This window comes from Typopeltis vanoorti, chromosome 19 (genome assembly GCF_054136105.1).
Source record: "Typopeltis vanoorti isolate ZY-2024b chromosome 19, IOZ_Tvanoo_1.0, whole genome shotgun sequence".
Classification (NCBI taxonomy): Eukaryota; Metazoa; Arthropoda; class Arachnida; order Uropygi; family Thelyphonidae; genus Typopeltis; species Typopeltis vanoorti.
Genome location: NC_143567.1, coordinates 61,886,919 through 61,909,512, shown reverse-complemented (window position 1 = coordinate 61,909,512; position 22,594 = coordinate 61,886,919). Strand labels below are relative to the sequence as shown.

The window sequence follows — 22,594 nt, the reverse complement described above, 5'->3', positions numbered from 1 at the left end:
CATCAGCATAATGTACTTGGGTTATATTGCTGTACAAACTTCTGATCCAGCATCTAATCCTCATTTTACATCAATCCATTAGGAAGTAGCCACTCAGTTATTAAATGAACAAGAATGGGATTGTAGTTGACCAAATCATATTCTATATTGACTATAAACTAAATTCACTACAATAATATCATTATGCAAGCTGATACAATGCTCGATTAAACAAGCCTCAGTCTATAGTTATGGTGATATTCCAGAATAAATGGTAACAAGCCAGTTACTGAAACAACCTCAATAGAACTGTAAACGGACATTTTCAATGTATGAGACATTAAAAAAAAAACGAAGCACAGTTAAACCTATCATAATCATTGCATTCTCAGCTTCTAAAAACTAGGATTTCTCTTTTTCTCAAGACATTACTTCACCTCTGAACACTGTTAACCACATATAAATCACATATGTGCCCAGCTATTGAATACTGCTTTCACATATGGGGTGACGCCCTACATAAAAACTCCCTCAAAAGGCTTGACTCAATACAGAGGGGATCAATTAGACTAATTAATGATCCATCTCTTATCAACTCACTCCACCAACTTTCACACAGACATTTGGATTCTGCAATATGTATATTCTATAAACATTTCCAAATGTTCATCTGAAATAGCATCAATAATTCCCTCACTCAGTACTAAGCTCATTGGGACATAAGTAGTTGCTGCTCAACATCCCTTCACAGTGCACCTCAAAATCCACAGAACAAGTTTCTTTTTTTTTCTCCTTTATCCCTGCAACTGCTGTACTGCAGAACAATCTTCCACCTGTTTCCCAAGGAATATAATATACTGTACAGTTTTTTAAATCAAATGTAAACAAGTTCTTCCTTTCCCAACCCACTACCCTTACATGGTATTAATGTACTATAGGTTGATCAACCAATTTCTCATGTATGGGCTCAACATTAAAATAAAAAATAAATAAACATTACTATGTTAACATATACTGGTGTTGATAAAAATATATACATAATCGTCAACAGGTTTCGCCAGTTGGGGTCTGTCTGGTTTTTTCAAGACAAGAAAGGTTATACTAACATTACGCTAACTTATATACTAACTAGGTTATACGCTAATGCTAGAGCGGATACGCTAGCTAGTTAGCGTATCAGCTCTCCAACCAAAAGGCTGAGGGGTTCGAATCCCGCAATGGGCATGGATGTTTGTGATTATCTTTGGAAATACTAGTGGTGGTCGGCGGTAAATGGCGTTTGTGTAGTTGTGTTCAGTTTGTGTAGTTGGTGGATTGAGTGGCGGTGACAGAGTTTTAGAGCAGGTGCCCTCCCTCAATGAGTCTTTGGACTCCGTGCAGGTGTTATGTAATAATAATAATAATAATAATTAAATGCTAAAACAAAAGAATGCAGTAAAGACTTAAAAGTCAGTTAAACAAATTGAAGAGCACGCGTGACATCAAAAGCATAAAGCGTGGAGACTTAGTCATTGTTATTAAACTACGTTTTCTAATTTTTCGCGTAATTAAGTTCTGCTAAACATAACGAATTTATTAAGTTTTTCCAAATGTCTTTTAATATTATGCCTTGGTTTCTATTGAGGTTGTCTCCTGTCCGTAGTACTACTGCAGCTTCTTTAAAGATTCTTCATCTGTAATCTTCTTCAATGTATGGCATGGAGCTGTTGTCCCAATCTATAGAATGGTTTGAAATTGAGAAAGGATGTGCTAATCCTGAAGTGTCTGTTCTATTATTATTTACATCTCCGACATGCTCTTTCTTTTGGATTTCTAGGCTTTGTGAAGGTTGGACTATGTCAGTCCACACGAACATGGTATGTTGTAAACGCCTGCGTATTTGTAGAAAGCAATGCTGTCCTTAGGAGATCTTAACAAGTGCCTTTGGAGATAAAATAGGTTTAAAAGCAACTCTGATGTTAAACGGTTTCATGATTCTTGCTATTTTGATGGAGACTGAGCCTGCATAAGGTATGACGATGGTCGAAACATACTGTGTCACTAGAGGATATTGCTGGGGATTGTTTCTATAGAGGATCTTTTTAATTATATTTTGTGGATAACCTTTTTTTTATGGAGTTTTTGATATAAGTGAGAGCTCTGCAAATACATCTTATTCTTCTTTGATGATAATTTTTGCTCTGTTTTTTAGCATATGTATGATGCTAAGTTTCTGTGCATAATGATGATTAGATGTAAAATGAATATAACATCCGGTGTCTGTAGGTTTGCGATAGATTGTAAACTCGATTTGTCCATTATCTTGTTTTTTAACTAGCACATCCAAAAAATGCCATTGATGGTTGTTTTCTAATTCTAATGTAAATTTAATTTTATGATGGAAAGAATTTATTTTTTGGAGTAACTCATGTAAGGTATCTTCCGTGCCTTTCCAAACGATGAACACATCGTCAACATATCTCCACCAAACTGATGGTTTCAGAGTTATTTTTGCTAGGATGTCATTTTCTAATTTTTCCATGAACAGATCCGCACACAGTGGTGACAGGGGACTACCCATGGCTAAGCCTTCCAGTTGTTGATATACTAAACAGTTAGATTAGACTTGAGGCAATGGCAGAAGAGCTGCGTAATGTCTGCTGGAAAGAGATCTTCTATAATCTTAATCACTTCTTCGAACGATACGTTCGTGAACAGAGAGACCACGTCTAGACTTGCAAATATGTCTGTGTTTCATATATTGATGTTTTTAAGTTTTTCAACGAAATGTTGAGAGTATTTTATGTATAATGCTGATTTCTTTATCTTCTCTTTCAACAGACTAGCGAGGTGCTTGGTTAGTAGGTATGTAGGAGAGTTTCTGCCATCTACGATCGGGCGAAGCGGAACTCCGTCTTTATGGACTTTTGGTACACCATATAGGCGTGGTTTTAATGGATGTAAAGATTTTAAATTTCTTTGTAATTCTTGAGGCCATCTAGTCATATTGCATATTAAAAGATTGGTCTTGTGGTTTTTCATGGTTGGATCTTTATCTAATATATGACATGTAGGCAGGTCAGAAATTAAAGTATTGATCTTATTTATTTATCTTCTTTGGTATTCATAATGACTGTTGAGTTTCTTTTCTCTGTCTTAATTGCAATAATGTCTTTGTTTCTTTCCAAATTCAAAAGTGTCTTCTTTTCAGAGGGTGTAATATTATGCTTCGGTAGTTTTGTGGTAGAGAGGATGATTGTACTTTTAAATCTTATCTCATTTGCTGCTGTCTCTGAAAGTGAAGAAAAACCTTTCCCAATATTACTTATCAAATCTATTTTGGGGATATGATTAGGAGCAATAGAAAATTAAAACCTTTTTTAAAAATTTCTAATTCTTGTTTGGAAAGACTGTAGTCCGAAGGTTGAAAATAACCTTATCATCTGGGAGACATGGTGTTATAAATGTTGTTTCCTGTTCCTTTTATTGTTATGATCTAAAATGTCATTATTCAGGTGGGGGACATTACTTTCTGATTCCCCTTTATATGCCCTGTCGATACTCAAACTACCTATCAATTCTGTGGCCATCGCTTAGATTGCTCACGTGTACGAATTCGATAAACAAAAAAACTGCCCCTGGATAGAGCCAATTCCTTTATTTGAAAATCTGGAACTGTCTCCTCACTGGGTCCTGGAAAATTCCTTTGTTAATGCTGTGCCATCCAGAACCCTTAGATTAGGAAAAGCTTCTTAATCAAGGAGTGAATTCTCAGAGTGACACACGGTTATACAATTTATAATAACAGTTACCAAGTTAACTAAATCCCTTATTTTAAATTCTCATTGCAGTCGTGGTCTTCCCCAATTAGTTAGTTCCACTCAGATTCTACTTGATGAGTGGTGCATTGGATTCATTCATCAGGCAATTTGTTAGGTAAAAGAAAAAAGGTTTATTCATCAAATTATCACAATACAAATTTTTACAAGACTTGTCATATAACTAAATTAAATCTTTCTTCAAAGTTAACAGACTTAACTATACAAAACTTCAGTATTCCTAATTGAAATCTACCATGAGACAATATTAATTGTGAATCAATTCACTGATCTCTAACAATCGGATCTACAATTTCTCTCAATGTTTATCTTATCAAACTTCAAGCATTACTAAACTATAACATACTACATACAAATTAACACCATACTATATCAGAATTCACTCTCAGAGATAAAACATTCTGGTATCAGGCTAAGCTCTAAAGTCCTGTTTCATATCTTATATAGGTCCCACTAATGAATATTTTTTGCACATTATTATACACAAAGGAAACTAAATGATTCTTACGTTACCTGGACCTTCAAACTTTGTCGGGTCTATCCTTTCGATCCTTACAATTCTTTCCACAGATCATTCCTTCTTCACAGTTGTTTTTTCGATCAGCCAGCCTGGAACTCACAATCATGAATTATCCTCTCCGATGTAGACTTGAACAGCTCTGCTTAAGTTGGTCCATGTGGTCTAGCATGACGATCAGCTTGCGTTGATTCTCCCGCCTTACTGACGCAATGCCCATACTTACTGGCCCACGTAACTCCGTCTAGACATTGTTCTGTTGATTGCGCTCACGTATTCATCTTAGGGAATTACTCGAGCTTGGCCTCTCAAAACCTGCGGCAAAGTTGAAAGAAAAGAAAAAAAAAAGCATCCCAGAGAGAGCAAGCAAGCGGCGTCAAGCTTTTTATATCGTACTTTGAGCAGCGCTCCTACAGCGTCATACCTTTCCGCTCAGCACTATTACTTTGCATACGGTTCCGGTCCTTCTCCTTGCGTCTCCCGGGAAACTCCTGCGTGCAACTTAGTCCATGCATACATGACTGCCATGGGGCATGTTTCTAATCCGAATGTCTCATTTGTGAACTTTGAACTCACTTTTACATACTAACATAATTCTCATCAATCTTCCATTGTTAAATTTACAAGAACAGGTAATATTTTCTTACATAGAATAGTCCAATATTAAAAAGCGTTTATTTAAATATTTTCAAGCAATTAACATCTCTACTTATATACAAGTATTTCTCTCAGTGCTTTGATGCTTGTAAAATCCTGAATGAGATATTTCACAACGAAATCTCTTCATTCAAGATTTAACAATGGTCTAGAGTTGTATTTTCTTCAAAAGAGTTTATCAAATTTTTTAATTCGAGATACCTAACTAGACCGAAAAACTTTGCTGTAGCTATTGTGTATCATGCGATCAATTATATTCCAAGTGATATTATCTATGTTATTGGAAATATCATAAAAAAGGTATAGGCACTGATGGTCAATTTTGTTCAGTGTATCTGACATATTGGATCCTCTCTCTGAGTAAGTCTAAAGAAGTTTTGTAATAAATTCGTTTTGTTTTTAGCCTTACTCAGAGAGAGGATCCAATATGTCAGGTATGCACTGAACAAAATTGACCTTCAATGCCTAGACCTTTTTGATGATATTTCCAATAATATAAATAATACCACTTGGAATATAATTGACTGCATGATACACAATAGCTAAAGCAAAGTTTTTCAGTCTAGTGAGGTATCTCAAATTAAAAAATTTGATGAACTCTATTGAAGAAAATACAACTCTAGACCATGTCTCCCAGATGATAAGGTTATTTTCAACCTTTTGGACTACAGTCTTTCCAAACAAGAATCAGACATTTTAAAAAAAAGGTTTTAACTTTTCTATTACTCCTAATCATATCCAAAAAATAGATTTCATAAGTAATATTAAGAAAGGTCTTTCTTCACTTTCAGAGACAGCAGCAAATGAGATAAGATTTAAAAGTACAATCATCCTCTGTACCGCAAAACCACTGAAACTTAATATTATACCCTTTGAAAAGAAGGCACTTTTGAACTTGAAAAGAAACAAAGACATTATTGCAATTAAGGCAGACAAAGGAAACTCAACAGTCATTATGAATACCAAAGAAGATAAATAAATAAGATCGATACTTTAATTTCTGACCTGCCTACATGTCATATATTAGATAAAGATTCAACCATGAAAAACCACAACAAGACCAATCTTTTAATATGCAATATGACAAGATGGCCTCAAGAATTACAAAGAAATTTAAAATCTTTACATCCATTAACCACGCCCATATGGTGTACCAAAAGTCCATAAAGACGGAGTTCCGCTTCGCCCGATCATAGATGGCAGAAACTCTCCTACATACCTACTAACCAAACACCTCGCTAGTCTGTTGAAAGAGAAGATAAAGAAATCAGCATTATACATAAAGTACTCTCAACATTTCGTTGAAAAACTTAAAAACATCAATATATGAAACACAGACATATTTGCAAGTCTAGACGTGGTCTCTCTGTTCACGAACGTATCGGTCGAAGAAGTGATTAAGATCATAGAAGATCTCTTTCCAGCAGACATTACGCAGCTCTTCTGTCATTGCCTTAAGTCTAACTGTTTTAAAGTAAACAACACACCTCAAGCTTAACTGTTTTAAAGTATATCAACAACTGGAAGGCTTAGCCATGGGTAGTCCCCTGTCACCACTGTGTGCGGATCTGTTCATGGAAACATTAGAAAATGACATCCTAGCAAAAATAACTCCAAAACCATCAGTTTGGTGGAGATATGTTGACGATGTGTTCATTGTTTGGAAAGGCACGGAAGATACCTTACATGAGTTACTCCAAAAATTAAATTCTTTCCATCATAAAATTAAATTCTCATCAGAATTAGAAAACAACCATCAATGACCTTTTTTGGATGTGCTAGTTAAAAAACAAGATAATGGACAAATCAAGTTTACAATCTATCGCAAACCTACAGACACCGGATGTTATATTCATTTTACATCTAATCATCATTATGCACAGAAACTTAGCATCATACATATGCTAAAAAATAGAGCAAAAAATATCATCACAGAAGAAAAAGATGTATTTGCAGAGCTCTCACTTATATCAAAAACTCTATCAAAAAAATGGTTATCAACAAAATATAATTAAAAAGATCCTGTATAGAAACAACCCCCAGCAACATCCTCTAGCGACAAAGTATGTTTCGACCATCGTCATACCTTATGCAGGCTCGGTCTCCATCAAAATAGCAAGAATCATGAAGCCGTTTAACATCAGAGTTGCTTTTAAACCTATTTTATCTCCAAAGGCACTTGTTAAGATCTCCTAAGGACAGCATTGCTTTCTACAAATACGCAGGTGTTTACAACATACCATGTTCGTGTGGACTGACTTACACAGACCAACCTTCACAAAGCCTAGAAATCCGAAAGAAAGAGCATGTCGGAGATGTAAATAATAACAGAACAGGCACTTCAGGATTAGCACATCATTTCTCAATTTCAAACCATTCTATAGATTGGGACAACAGCTCCATGCCATACACTGAAGAAGATTACAGATGTATCTATGTGTAGAGGATTAAGTGCTGTGAGGACATCATGTTGAAGGCTTAATGGATTTTTTACAACACTCAGAAAGGATTAAAATAGAATTTAATACTTCCTATGTTTCGTCTCAGTCACTGAGACATCTTCAGGGATTACAAAAAAACTAATGTAACATAAACACAAATAACAAACAATACTAAGCTGAACCACGTGGGTGACACTAAAGTCCTAACTAGGTGGAGCGCCCTCTAAGGGCAGTAGTAGGTGGCCTGGAATGTAGGGTGGAACCTCTGGTGATAAGTGTTTCCCAAATCTTAGGAAGCAACTGTATTTATTAAGATTTGGTTGATTTCTGAGCGCTGCTGCTGATTCTAAGAATAGTCTCTCTTTCTTGAATCTGCTGTGGTGGAGCATGGTGGTATTTTTCCATGAAATCATATGGGTTGTATCCAAGACATGGTCAGCAAGGCCTGACTGACCATAGTCGTGGTTGCAGATGTATGACTTATGTTCCTCCAGGCAGATGGTTGCTGAGCTACCTGTCTGTATAAAGTACGGCAGAAGTATTAAATTCTATTTTAATCCTTGCTGGTGTACTTTAGACAGATAGGCAGATCAGTAACCATCCGCCTGGAGGAACATAAGTCATACATCTGCAACCACGACTATGGTCAGTCAGGCCTTGCTGACCATGTCTTGGATACAACCCATAGGATTTCATGGAAAAATACCACCATGCTCCACTACAGCAGATTCAAGAAAGAGAGAGACTATTCTTAGAATCAGCAGCAGCTCTCAGAAATCAACCAAATCTTAATAAATACTGTTGCATTAAGCTTCCTAAGATTTGGGAAACACTTATCACCAGAGGTCCCACTCTACATTCCAGGCCACCCACTACTGCCCTTAGAGGGCACTCCACCCAGTTAGGACTTTAGTGTCACCTACATGGTTGGGCTTAGTATTGTTTGTTATTTGTGTTTATGTTACATTAGTTTTTTTTGTAATCCCTGAAGATGTCTCAGTGACTGAGACGAAATATAGGAAGTATTAAATTCTATTTTAATCCTTTCTGAGTGTTGTAAAAAATCCATTAAGCCTCCAACATGATTACAGATGTAGAATCTTTAAAGAAGCTGCAGTAGTACTACGGACAGGAGACAACCTCAATAGAAGCCAAGGCATAATATTAAAAGACATTTGGAAAAACTTAATAAATTCGTTATGTTTAGCAGAACTCAATTATGCAAAAAATTATAAAACGCAGTTTAATAACAATGACTAAGTCTCCATGCTTTATGCTTTTGATGTCATGCATGATCTTCAATTTGTTTAACTGATTTTTAAGTCGTTACTGCATTCTTTTGTTTGAACTTTTAATGTTAGTATTATCTTTCTCGTCTTGAAATCGCCGACAAGTTTCGCCAGCTGGCGAAACTTGTCGGCGATTATAAATATGTTTATCAAATTGATTATATATATGTTTATGAAAACCATGGTCAAATATATCCAATATAATGTATCATATTCAGTGTAAAGGACCAAATATTAACTATCAAAATATACTGGTGTTACCAAAAAAGGCCAAAGCAGGTGAGATATTCTTCTCAAAAATAATTACAAGATGATTTTACTTAGGCAAAGAAAAAGAGATGCTAGGCATTAATAAAAATGAAATACAGACAATTTCAAAAACTCTGATATGGACAAATTTCAAATGGAAAATTGGACAATGTGACTTATATATGATTTTGTTCCCATTAGATACACGCCATATTGATAAATGGCATCTTCTCTTGTCACCTTCTCTAAACATATGAAGAGAAGGTGAATAGGCCTCCCATCTTTTATATTAATGACCAAGTATCAATTATCAATATCAAATCCCTGCATGATCAAACAGACTGTTCTTTTGCCTATTCTCTTTCTACCACATATCAATAATCTTTGTTAAGTAAGTGCAAATGCTACCATTTGTTGCATTCCAATGAAAGCACACAGCATTCTTCTCAAACCAAGATCTTCCAAATTTCTGCAAAACACTTGTTCAAAGATGGATAACATTCATTAAGTGAAATGGCTTGGAAGAAATGAAGGAATCTCTACTGGTAATCAATGATTAAAAGACAGGCTTCTAGATACTGTAAGAACTGGATGCTGACAGATTTCTCATTTTTTTTGAAAGGATCAGGAATGAGAGTAACAGATAATCTGATGGCATAATTTCTGTCTCCCATCCTTGTACTTGGATATGTATTAATTTCCTAACAATAGAGTAAATGCTAATAGAACAGAAAACTTAGCATATTTCTGAGAACAATGGAGTTTTCTCTCTCTTGCTTGCTTGCTCTCTATGAAAAAATATCAAGGAAGGACTGAAATATGAGGCAGCTACTATGCATCAGCAAAGATAGCGTGCTCACATGGTGTAAAATGAGTGTATTCAGCAATGGATAGAAATGGTATTGGTAAGAGATTAAATTAAATTACAGCTATCTGGTCTTAAAAAAAAAAAATCAGATTAAACTAACCTGTTACAGGTATCAGAAGATTTTACCCCCCCCACACACACACTCTGTAGACAGAAATGGAAACTAGAGATTTTAATTTAAGCCAACTAGGAATATATTGTATTACTGCTGCAAACTATGTGGACACACATGAAAGAACCAATGAAACTTAAAAAATAAAGGAAAATAATTGAAAGGGAATGAGAAACGAAAATATACTCAATGCTAGTAGCATTGATTCAGGTAAATATATTCAGAGCAAGTATTTGAATCAAAGAATAACTGGAAACTATGGAGATCATTCTATTTGGAAGTTAAGTGTATCGACTGAGAACAAATGCAAAAAAGACAGTCTGTGAGCAGAATATTAGCTCAGTTTTAGGAGGACAGTTAGGCTTGTTTATTCCCAAAAGTAAACAATGTTCTCACTACCAACAGCAGATTGCTAATTAAAAAAAAAAAAAAAAAAAAAGCCTAAGTTATGAATTCATTTCGAGTTCAAGAAGGTCCAAAATGAAGAATTTATTTAGCAATATAATTTTTTACATGTGCTATTAAGCAGCATCACTGAAAAAATAAATTACAAAATTTATTTCTTTAGCATAATTTACAATGGAATTGTCATAACTAGTAATCAGAAGATATTTTGTAACTGTTTTATAATATCTCTAATATTCGGAGATTTATTTTTACTTTAAAAAAAAATAAAATAGGCATAAAGAATATGGACCTACATGAAAGAGGATAAAATTTTCATTGAGTTTTTAAAGTTCAGTTCACTTAAAATATAGTAAAACTGAAATAAAAAGATTAATTTTTCATATGCTTATAAAGATGTTATTATTATTATGCCAGACTTTTGCTTATAAAAGCATACAGAGATATAGGACCGAGAAGGAAAGCTCCATATACAAACACACTGACATATATTAAATGTGATCAGGTATGTAATTAACCCAACTGCAATTTTAGTAATAGCAAAAAGATCATACTGATATTAGAAGCTGTCTTGCACTTTTTTTGATATTTGGATCTTTAGCATCCAACCACAATGGCACAAGGAACCATAATGGTGACTCCTCAGCATTCTGAAAAAAAAAAAAAAGTCAATCCATGTTATATGTGGCATTCAATTTATAATAATAATATCTTAAACCTTAACAAAATGTAATATTTTTTTTGCAGAGATTGTTATAATATAACAGCAGTAATAATAATAACTTTAACAAAGAATAAACTACAATAGTTTATTCTTTGTTAAAGAAATTACATGTATGCAGAAGAAAAACAAGAACATAACAAGATACAAGTTTCAGTGCTGAGTACTGCTTCTATTTTGCTACAATGCATAATTAATATATATATAGGAGGAATAGGGCTAACCACCTTATCCTTAATACGGTAGTGCAGAGGCGTAGCTAGGGAGAGGCAGAGGGGGTGGTCTGCCCCGGGGAAGCACTTTGAACCTTTTTGAACTTTTAATTTATTTCCCTATACATCATTTTGACTTTTTGTAGTATTTTTGGTGTGCATTAAGAGGGGTGGCAAAAGCTCTAGCTACACCACTGCGGTAGCGGTTAAATGTAAAAAAAAAATCCCAACACCGCAAGGTAAAAGAGGAGGGAAGGAATAATAATAACAAGAAAAATATATATATTAATAATAATAATAATTGAACAGCTTTACAGTTGAGTAAAAAGTACATTTTACAGTAATTTTGATGTACGACAATAAATGATCACTTCTTTATAATAGTTTTCGATATATTCTATTTATATTACAGGAGAGAAAAATTGTGGATATAATTAACGTATGTATATTATAGGTATTATTTCTGGGAAAATTCCCATGTTACTCCTCTAAAATAAACTATTATTTTAATAGCTAATATAGCCTACTTTCGTCTAGGAGTACCCCTTTTTTTACAATGTCATTGGCTTTTTACCCAAAATTCTAGGGCATTACTGAAGTGTTATAAAACTAATATATGAAGAATAAAAAATAGGAGAAATTTTGGATGTTATTTTCTGTCTCCTTATTCCGGCGATGTCGGCTGTACCTTCATATGCTGTTAAGTTGTCAAAGAGTGGGGGTAAAGTAATGTGGGGAAATTATTTGAAAACTCTGGGTTTTTTTAATATGTATAAATATTATTATTATTAGTAAGGGTAGGTAGAGAACATTTTGGGAGGGGGGGTTGTGAGAGAAGGATCTGAAGATAGAAATTATTTTTTTGGGAAAGAGGAGGGATTTAAGGGAAAAAGTCAGGGGTGGGAGTGACAGGGTGTGAGGCATTTCGACAACCATCGGCTTCAAAACTCGTGGGAGAAGTGGATGCTATGCCATGTCAGTTAGGTGTTTCTGTCTTTGGTGTACTCGTGTTGTCTCCTATTGGTCAAAGTCATGACCTAATTTTTATGTTGCGAAGCTTCCAACTCTCGGAGATTATGTAGGGTTGGTGGACGTTCATCACATTTTATGGCAATCATTTCCAATATTCTAAGCATTGTTTCGTTGTCTTGTATGTCTAATATTATGGCCTTGTCAATTTGCGGGGTGTTTTTGTTCAAGGGCATGACTGCTATCTATCTATCTCAGTTTTTCCTGTATTTGTATCCTGTTTTTCTTTTGGTTGTTGCATTTTTTTATTGTTTAAATGTTCTGGAATAGGGATGTTACAGTCACGGAAGTGTTCTTGTAGTCTTGTTCATAAAGACTTGATGGTAGAACTTGTGTAGGTGACATCACAGTCTTTTTGGCAGAGAAATTTGTAAACAACGTTGTGGTGTTCTAATATTTCTTTGTGTGTGTGTGTGAGGTTTTGTAGGTTTTAGAATTGTTGCCAATTTTTGGTTTGTGGTGAACACCAGTTTATAGTCAGTGTGTTTGAAAATGTATTTGTAGGCTTTGTATATGTTCTGGATGTATGGTGGTTTGATAATTTTTTGTGTTGGAAAGATTGTTTTGGCTGTTTTGTTGGCATAATTTTTAAGTTGAGTTGGGTAATTCCGATATTGAAAAATTTGTGTTAACTTCTTTATTTATGTGTTTAGATAATTATGCTTTGTTGAAAACTTGTAAGCATTTATGAATCATGCTAAGATGACTGATTTTTTAATCGAATAAGGATGGTGTGAGTTAAAATGGAGGTAGTTTCCGATATGTGTGGGTTTGTGAATTATTTTCATGGCTATTTTGTTGTTTGTTCTGACTAATGTCAAGTTTACGAAATTGATGGATTTGTCTTGTTCGGTTTCTATGGTGAATTTTGGTCTGTTGCTGTAATTGTTAAGGGGCACCTGTAAGGTGGTGATTCGTGTTGGTTCTCCAATGCATAGAATATCATCCACGTATCGGCTGTAAAAGGTGATGACGAGGGGGAGGGGTGAGAGTAGGAGTGATTCTATTTGTTCTAGGAATAATTGAGCTAAATGTCTGCTGATGTTTTGACCCATAAGGAGTCCAAAAATTTGGGTGTTTTCACCACAAAAATTGGCAACACTTCTAAAACCTACAAAACCTCACACACATACGCGCGCGCGCACGCACGCACACACACACACACACAAAGAAATATTAGAAACCACAATGTTGTTTACAAATTTCCCTCAAAAAGACTGTGATGTCACCTACAGGTTCTACCATCAGGTCTTTATGGAACAAGACTACAAGAACACTTCTGTGACTGTAACATCCCTATTCTAGAACATTTAAACAATTAAAAATCAACAACCAAAAGAAAAACAGGATACAAAGTACAGGAAAAACAACGACGGTTGTCGAAACGGCTCACACCCCCATCATTCCCACCCTTGACTTGAGTGTTACATTTAATAAGATCATCTCATATAGTGATAATACAAGATATCACCATGATGCCAGCAAGTGGAAAAAGTGGACTTGTGGTTTTGACATAAGGAGTAGCTAGACAGGTACAAGATTCACGAAACAAGAAAGATGTATGGAATTACAGAGCAGGAGACTAAACCAGTGATAATGTAAGTTAGTACTATCGTATCCTACACCCTTGAGGGTACATGTCAGGAATTTGATGATGTGCAGTGGCTTAAACAGTTGAAAGGAAGAAAAATCAGCAGTATCTGAGACTTGGTCCACAATCAATTACTTCTGGCAATACCAGATTGTATTTCTAAGGTTTTGAGAATAAATAAAGTAGGAGTAAAATGGATGAATCATGCAATTATGTAGGAGCTTCTAAGAAAGAGGATGTTATGAAAGAGATATAAAGAACAAGGTACCCTTCAGCCAGTGGCATACGGTGAATATTTCAGCAGTTGCACTGTGGTAAGGCAACATTATTAAAAAAATCATTAAATTGGTATAAATAAACTTACTATACTAAGAAAAAAGCTGTTCTATTTATACATCAGTTCAATCCTTCATTTCTCAGATGCAAATACTAAGTAAATTTGAAAGAAGCAGACGGTTTATAAGCTTTAACAATTTTTAACTTGACCTCATACTCTCAGTTTGAAAAAAGGTGCATACAAAAATATCTTCAACACTGTAGAAAGTATTTTACCTTGGGTATAATAAATGTTAAAAATACCAAGCAATTTTAAACCTGGTTTTACTCCATTTCCCAAGTAAGCAAACAGACAAACAAGTCAAGTTTGCGCCTGCAAGTGATGCAAGTCTAGCTAGACTTGCGTCACTTGCAGGTCTAGCTAGACTTGCATCACTTGCAGGCGCAAACTTGACTTGTTTGTCTGTTTGCTTACTTGGGAAATGGAGTAAAACCAGGTTTAAAATTGCTTGGTATTTTTAACATTTATTATACCCAAGGTAAAATACTTTCTACATTTATATCTCCTCCAGAGATTTTTATCTAATAAGGTACCTTATGGTAACTTGTTCTGGTAAAATACTTATAAGCTCTGAATTACTAAATCTTGGTATTTCTAGCCTAGCTCCCACTGATGAGACCTCAATAAAGGTCGAAACCGGTCTGGGTAGTGGCCCCTTGCCTTTAATACAAAACATCATGCATCCCCTTCTTGGAGATGTGTTTTGGCATTAAGGGTAAATATTAAGATTAGTGATCAGAGCTTATGCCACCTTTACCACGAGTTGCCCTGGTCTTGCACTACCTGTAGGATCAGCTAGACTTGCATCACTTGCAGGTGCAAACTTGACTTGTTTGTCTGTTTGCCTACTTGGGAAATGGAGTAAAACCAGGTTTAAAATTGCTTGGTATTTTTAACATCTTCAACACTGTTTTGAGTTGTCAAAGAAGGATAAAAAATTGGCTGCAGGATCTACTGAGTAGAATAAGCTACCTGTGCTGTTGATAGCCTGCACACCTTTAATTCCTATGCAAATTTCACTCAGTGCGATGCACCAGTGAGCATGCTGAATAACCACAGTTCACCATTAACCTTTAAAAATGCACGTCGCTACCTTGCTATAGACTCCACATAGCAAATCACATTACTCTTTTCATATATGAAGTGCTTCAATGGCAACTTGCTTTATCTGATTTACAGTCACAGAAAGACTATCTTGATGTCTGTAACAGTTCTTGACTATTTATTTCAAATACATAACTGCTCAATTATATGCACTTGCCCTCAGCAGCATGAGGAGTATAAAGTGCAGGCTAGGATGGTGACCAGTGTAGTAAGGAAAGAGAAGCTGTCATATGAAAAGAAATAAGCTGAAAAAGTAAAGTAAAAGTCTAGAGACTTTTACAGTTATGTTGCTGGTAGAGGAAAGGGTGAATATAGAAATCAAGAAGAACATGCCAGAGATGTGGAGAAAAAAAAGAGTACATAAATCCAGATTGGTCTTTCACACCACCAATGAAAACCATCAAGTAAATTGGCAAATCCTCAAAATACCATACATCAAATTTAATACTTATGTATGCAAATTTAAAGAGCTAGTGAGATAAGATGTCTGACTCATAAAGTAGTAAAAACTAAGGGCAGTATACATAAGCTATCTATTTGTGGATGAATTAGGCTATGATATAAAATATGTTATATCCTGCAATAATGACCCACATTCGTGATAACTCATTCCAGCATTCAACATCTGTCGCATGTTGAAGAAATTTAAAAAAAAAAATGATGGTTTGCTATTTAGAAATTTCCATGTTAATACATCTTTATATTTGTATTTTATTGTATTAATCTGAAGATGTAAACAATATTGTACAAAACTAGTCACTGATTTATTAATAGGCTGGCAGTTCCCTTAACTTGGTTGTCCAACAGAAATCCAGCAAAAAGAGTGGAAAGAAGGAAAAACTGTGCCACTGCATAAGGGAAAAGTCAAGTCAGAAGTGTCAAACTATAGGCCAGCATGTATATTATATCAAATGTAGTGGTGAAGGTGTTAGAGAGGCTAGTTACAGACAGAATACAAACCTGGATCGATGAGATTGGAAATCCCTGAGAAAGAGAAGTTTGTTAAGGGAAGGTCATGTGCCTTAGTAACTTGGTTACATTATATAATAATATCACTAGTGTATTGGACAGAGAAGATGCTGATACCATAATTATCTGGATTTTGCTAAAGTATTTGATGCATGATAAACTACTGTTGAAATTGGGAAGAATGGGGATGGACAGTCACTTGGTTACAGGATTTGTTGACTGATAGGAGCCAGCAAGTTGTGTATGGATGTGCAGTGCCCCCCCCCCCCTCTCACAAAAAAAGGAAAGTGACGAGTGGAGTTTCACAGGTTACTGTGAGACATCATTGTTCATAGTGAGAATGTAGATAGTCAATTGTTTGCTGATGATTCTAAATTAGGAAGAGCAATGTCACAAAGTTCTGATGCCTTGTTACTAGAGGATTTGAACAGGTTCATGCTATGGGCTGAAGAATGGGGATGTCATTTTCAATGTTGCTAAGTGTAAAGTTATACAGTTTCACCAGCAACTTTGAAAGCAAAGCTCCTCCATACTGGAGGAACTTTGGATAATCCTAGGTAACCTTCACATCATGAAAGCTATCCTGGGTTACCCAGCAAACTGCTGCTATAATGCAAAGAATGCTGACATGTACAGATAAATAGATGATGGTTCCACTGTATAAGGCACTAATTAGGCCTCGTTTGGATTTTCATGCACAGATCTGGTTACCTGGGTATACTAGTGACAAGAAAACATTGGAGAACATGCAGAGGCACATAACTAAGACTGTTTCAGGTCTCTAGAACATTGAGTATGAGGACAGACTGAAGGAAAATGTGGTCTTCAGGGCCTGGCAAATAGGATGAGAAAGGATGATATGAATGAGATGTATAAGTTGGAGGACACTATCAAATAGATGCAAGGGAGGGAATAATTGCATAGGATAATAGATGATGCAAGAATGAGAAGCCATTCCTGTAAACTGTACAAAGGTCATGTAAGGAAGTGAAAAAGTTTTTTGCTTGGCGAGTGGTTAAAGAACAAAATGCATTGCCAGAGTGGGTGGTGAGTGTTCTAACACTGAATGTAAGGCAAGGTATGATAGTTATTGTGTTCTGTGAGTGTTCAACCTCCCCTAATGAATCTTCAGACTCGATGGAAACTTGGAAGTGATACTAATACTGATTTAACAATTTTTCAAAGTAATTATTCCAGACATCAAGAATATCTTTATCTTCTATGAATATGATTTCTTTTACAGTATCTTTCTGCGATTTTCAAGATTCTTTAACAGCCACCAGAACATTTTGTCATCTTCAGAATATTTCTCTTTTTATATTCTTATCAAAGGCTTCTCTTGTTTAGCTACTTTTACATATAGTACAGCTTTCTTACATTTTTCTTGGAATTTTCTCAGGGCAGTCAGCCTGGTTAGCATATCCACTCTCCAGCCAAGAGGCTGCAGGTTTGAATCCCACTGGGGGGCATGGATATTTGTGATCGACCTACTAATTCTTTGTGGAAAGGGCATCTGATCTGCAAACCTACCACTTCTAGCAGAAGGCTTCACTCCTAAAACTCAATGAGGTATGGGAGTGACCATATGGCATCAAAATGACATCACATGTGAATAACTAACTAACTCTCAGGGCATCTGCTGACTTACCTGCTACAAACGTTTGATATTCTTTCTTTTCCAGGAGTGCCTCTTTAACTTTATGGGGTCCATGAAGTTCTTTCATTTATTTTCCAGAATATTTGCAGTTCGTCTCTGAAAGCAGCTCATCTTCGTTTCTTTTTAAAACTTTCTTACATATTTTTCTTTTCTATATTATATTAATTTTTATCCTGCTCAAAACCAAATCATGACAGCTTCCTGTTTAAAATCCTCTATATACTTTTTTTTTTGTCCTGAACCAGTGTGAAGATATTACTAGCAACACAGTCAATGAGACTTTTCATTATTGTGTCTTCTCTATATGTAAATGCACATCTTTTATGCTGGAAATGGCATTAGTGATGACCATGCCATGTCTTCATACAATTGACAACACATTTTAAACATTACATATTTCTTGCATATCCTGACTTACACAAAATGGATAAAAATATTTCCTGCATTTTGACTCACAGCTTTCTTTTCTACTGTTATCTCTCATTATCAACCATTAACAACTAATAACCATCAGAAAAGAAAATATTTATATTGACTCAATGCATAATAATTATAAATATGTCTATAAATATGATAGCCTAGTTGGCTGAGCGGTTAGAGCATATCCGCTCTCCAGCCAAAAGGCTGTAGGTTCGAATCCTGCCGTGAGCATGGATCTTTGTGATTGCCTGTGGAAATACTAGTGGCGGTGGTGGCAGTAGATGCTGTTGGTGTAGTTGTGGTTACTTGTGGTTGGTGGACTGAGTGGTGGAGACAGAAAGATATAGAGTAGGTGTCCTCCCTCGGAGTCTTTGAACTCCCTGGAGGTGTCATGTAATAATAATAATAATAATAAATAATAATATCTATTTCTAACTACTGTACCTTTTCCATGAAAATGGTTCTTGCATTATCCTGACAAACTATAAGTTTTATTATCTTTAAATGAAGTTCACAAAGTTCATCTGCTGACAACTCTGATGAAAACTTTTGAATACCAATGAGAAATGTGCTAAGCTTAAGTGGAAGCTCTGAACATAACTTGGGAAAAAGCTCTCTCAGATAATTTAGTACCTCGATGACTCTTTTTAAATATTCTGCAGGAGTGACATTTGGAAAGTCCATGCCTTTGAATTAAAAAGAAAATTTCCCAGTATAATTAAATGCATACTCATTACAATAGTATAACATCAACTACATGTACAATTAAGTATTGAATGACATGTTCCAAAATTACTTTGAAAAGACTTGATAAAAGTAAAAATATTAATAAATAATAAAATTATCATTGCAAATGCTATTAAATATATGTTATATAAAATAAAGTACCAGTCTCTCTCATTTTAAAACATTAGTAATTACCAATATGGCAAAGTATCATATTAACATTAAGTTCATTTGATTACAATCCAGGAATTATTCAAAACATATCCTATGCAGGGAAGAGGAGTAACGAACAACTTGATTTTTTGATCAAAGAGAAGAGGAAATGGAAGAAAATAAGTAGGAATGGTTGTTACTTTTATAAGAAACAGTGATTTTAGGCTTATTTGAAAAACATACAGGTTCATATGTTAACAACATAAATACCAGAAAGACAATTTAAAATATCTTGTATTTATTATTCATCCTTTGGCTAATAAGTACAAACCTACACATATTAACCTTATTTTTAATTAATATCTTGTCTATGAAAGATACAATATAACTATAGAAAATTTAATTTAGTTCAAATGATAATTTCACTGAATATAGTCTGTTTCTTCAGAATTAAATTTAAAAAATATAAACTAAACAGTTGTTACACCAGTCAATGGTAAATTTCAAAAGGTTTATAAGGTGAAATTGTATGTAATTTACCATTGACTAGTGTAACGACTGTCAACTGTTATAAACTACATTCATTTATAAACTAGTGTCTCAGAGTATCAATGCTATGTATGAAGAAATTCATTATAATAAACTTTCTAGTATAACGAATCATCCCTTTAAGTTATAGGTCTGCAATGATGAGAGTTAACTATAAATAAATGGTTGAAGAATCAACTTCATAACAGTGTTCCAGTCTCTCTCTCTCTCTCTCTCTCTCTCTATGTGTATCAATGTAAAATGTTCTTCATGTCTAATTGACTTATCATTGAAAAACTTGTGTAATTAGCAATTCAATCACATGTTAATGTAAAAAACACCATCAATTTAGCTTATTTTTTTTAATTAACTTAATGCTGAAAAGCAGACCAGAGGGTCTGATAAACTTATCTGATGAAATAAACTAGAAGTTTACTATTAATAATCAGGTGTTATTCACAGATTATGATAAATAACCATAGAAGTTTTCAAACATGATAATGTCTTTTCATACAACTTCTAATGTACTTATTACCAAAAATATTACTGTTAATTCTTCTACCATTACATATACAGATTCTAAATACATGTCAAAACAGACATGCATTAAAATATCTATACTGGATCCCTTTTAATTTATTTTTTTTTTAATTTTTATTTATATATTATTTAAAAAATTTTCTTTTACAGAGTAGGATTTTCAAGTGTCTGGCTATCTTCAGTCCTAATGCTAAAAATATTACATGCAAGCAGAGCAGAATGATCATACAAAAATCTTGCTTTGTAAACATACACACACATATTGTGGTAACATATTTATTTTTATGTGATTATTCTATTCCACTTGTAACTTTTATTTATTTATTTTTTTACTATTAGCATTGAAAATAACCAAAGGACCTTAAATGAAAATTTTGCTTTGTGAAAAAAAAAAAAACTTATACGAAGTGTTCCAATCATTTGTGAAATTTCAGGATATCTCTGCCTTTATGTTTCTATTTATGAAGAGACAGCAGACACATTTTTAGACAAACTGAAAGATGAGTTATTGATATATGCACAAGTGAAAATTCTCAAATTCCAACTGCACTAATGTAAATGTTTGATTCTTTTCTGCTTTCCTAAGTGCAATCGTTAATCCTTTAGCAACAAAGGTTGTGATGTAATGAATGTTGCTAATTTAATAGGGGGAGATTTCTCACTTTAAAGTACTTTTTTTTTTCTATTATCAGCTGTATAAACTAATAACAAAAATTCATTGCAATGATATTTACCAAATGAAAATAAGAAATTATTATTTTGTATATCCACTGGGAATATATATATATGTATGTATACACAATAATAAATTCCATTTATTCCAACCTCATGTTAAATTAAATGAGGTTGGAATAAATGGAATTCTGTTTAATACAAAGTGATTTTCATCCCCTATCTATGAATTACTTAGGCACAATTTTTACTGAAGATGGTAAACTAAATATAGAAATAGACAACAGAATCAGCAAAGCTGGTATCGTGGGAAGTCAATTGAATAAATTCATATGGAATAAGAAAGAAATTAGTCGGAACACTAAATTAGCTGTATACAAGACTGTGTTCAAACCAATTTTAACTTATGGATCTGAGAGCTGGGTCAGAAGTAAAACACTTGACCAAAGACTAGAGACCGCAGATATGAGAGTCCTGAGAAAGATTAGAGGCGTGAACAGATGGCATCAATGGCAATATCATATTAAAAATGAGGATATTAGGAAAGAACTTGACATTGTCAGCATCCAGGAATGTGTTAGCAGAGCTAATCTCAGATGGTATGGTCACTTAAATAGAATGGGAGAGGAAAGATTAGCAAAACAAGTGTTCTCTGCCAGGTTGGCAGGAAAACGACCCAGAGGAAGACCAAGATATAGGTGGATTGATACGGTACAAAGTGCCTTAGAGGATAGAAATATAAGATCTGATAATGTTGGAGTCTTGACAAGTAACAGACTGATTTAGAGGAAAATTATTGATAGGAAGTTAGTAATGATGTAATTTTTTCATGTAGTACTCTCATATCCTGTACACCCCTTGAGGGTACATGGCAGGAATTTGATGATGATGATGATGATGATCTATGAATTATAATTCTGCATAAATTTTCAATTAACTCATTTCAAAATATGCTTAGTTTGAAGTATGCAATATCACAATTACTAAATATATATATATATATATATATATATATATATATATATATATATATATATATATATATATAAATGCTTTAAATACTTTTTATATACAATATTTCACACCTTTCAAAGGATGGTCTCAAACTTAAAATTTTCAACACACCTGTACAAACCTTTAGCTTTCAAATGAATATACAAAAGCATCAAGCTTAAGAAATGACAATATATCAATCCATGCAATTAAGATAGTCACAAACATTGTCATAAGCTGCTAGAGCTGCACAAGCAAATGCAAAATGTTTTGCAAGCTTTTCAGTTAATTTATCTTAATTTCCAAAATGAACATCTTGCAACTTACCAGGAAGGAAATTCCATGCCAACCTTAAAATAAATATCCTGGAAATGGTGCTGTTAGAAAAATATTTTCATATGCATATTCTGGTAACATGTATACTAAAACACTTTTGGAATTACAAGCCCACTGATTATGACAAACTCAGAAGGTAGCTTGGAGCAGTACCATGACATAAGAAACTGAAAGGAGAAAAAAAAAGTCAGCAAATGCATGGGAAATGGTCAAGAGGCATTTGAGAAAAGGCAGTATCAGACTACATATACAAGTCAGAGGGATGAATCAA

General features: G+C 34.3%; 1 protein-coding gene across 1 annotated transcript in view; it reads right to left on the bottom strand.

Moving 5' to 3' along the window:
- LOC150096172 (nucleolar pre-ribosomal-associated protein 1-like) overlaps positions 1 to 22,594 on the bottom strand; it is a 191,485-nt gene that overhangs the window by 69,322 nt on the left and 99,569 nt on the right. The window contains exons 12-13 of the mRNA XM_090409629.1: positions 18,820 to 19,061; positions 10,890 to 10,985 (exon numbers count right to left, since the gene is read on the bottom strand). Of these exons, the coding sequence (XP_090265755.1) occupies positions 10,890 to 10,985; positions 18,820 to 19,061 (338 nt within the window). The remainder of the gene's footprint in view (positions 1 to 10,889; positions 10,986 to 18,819; positions 19,062 to 22,594) is intronic.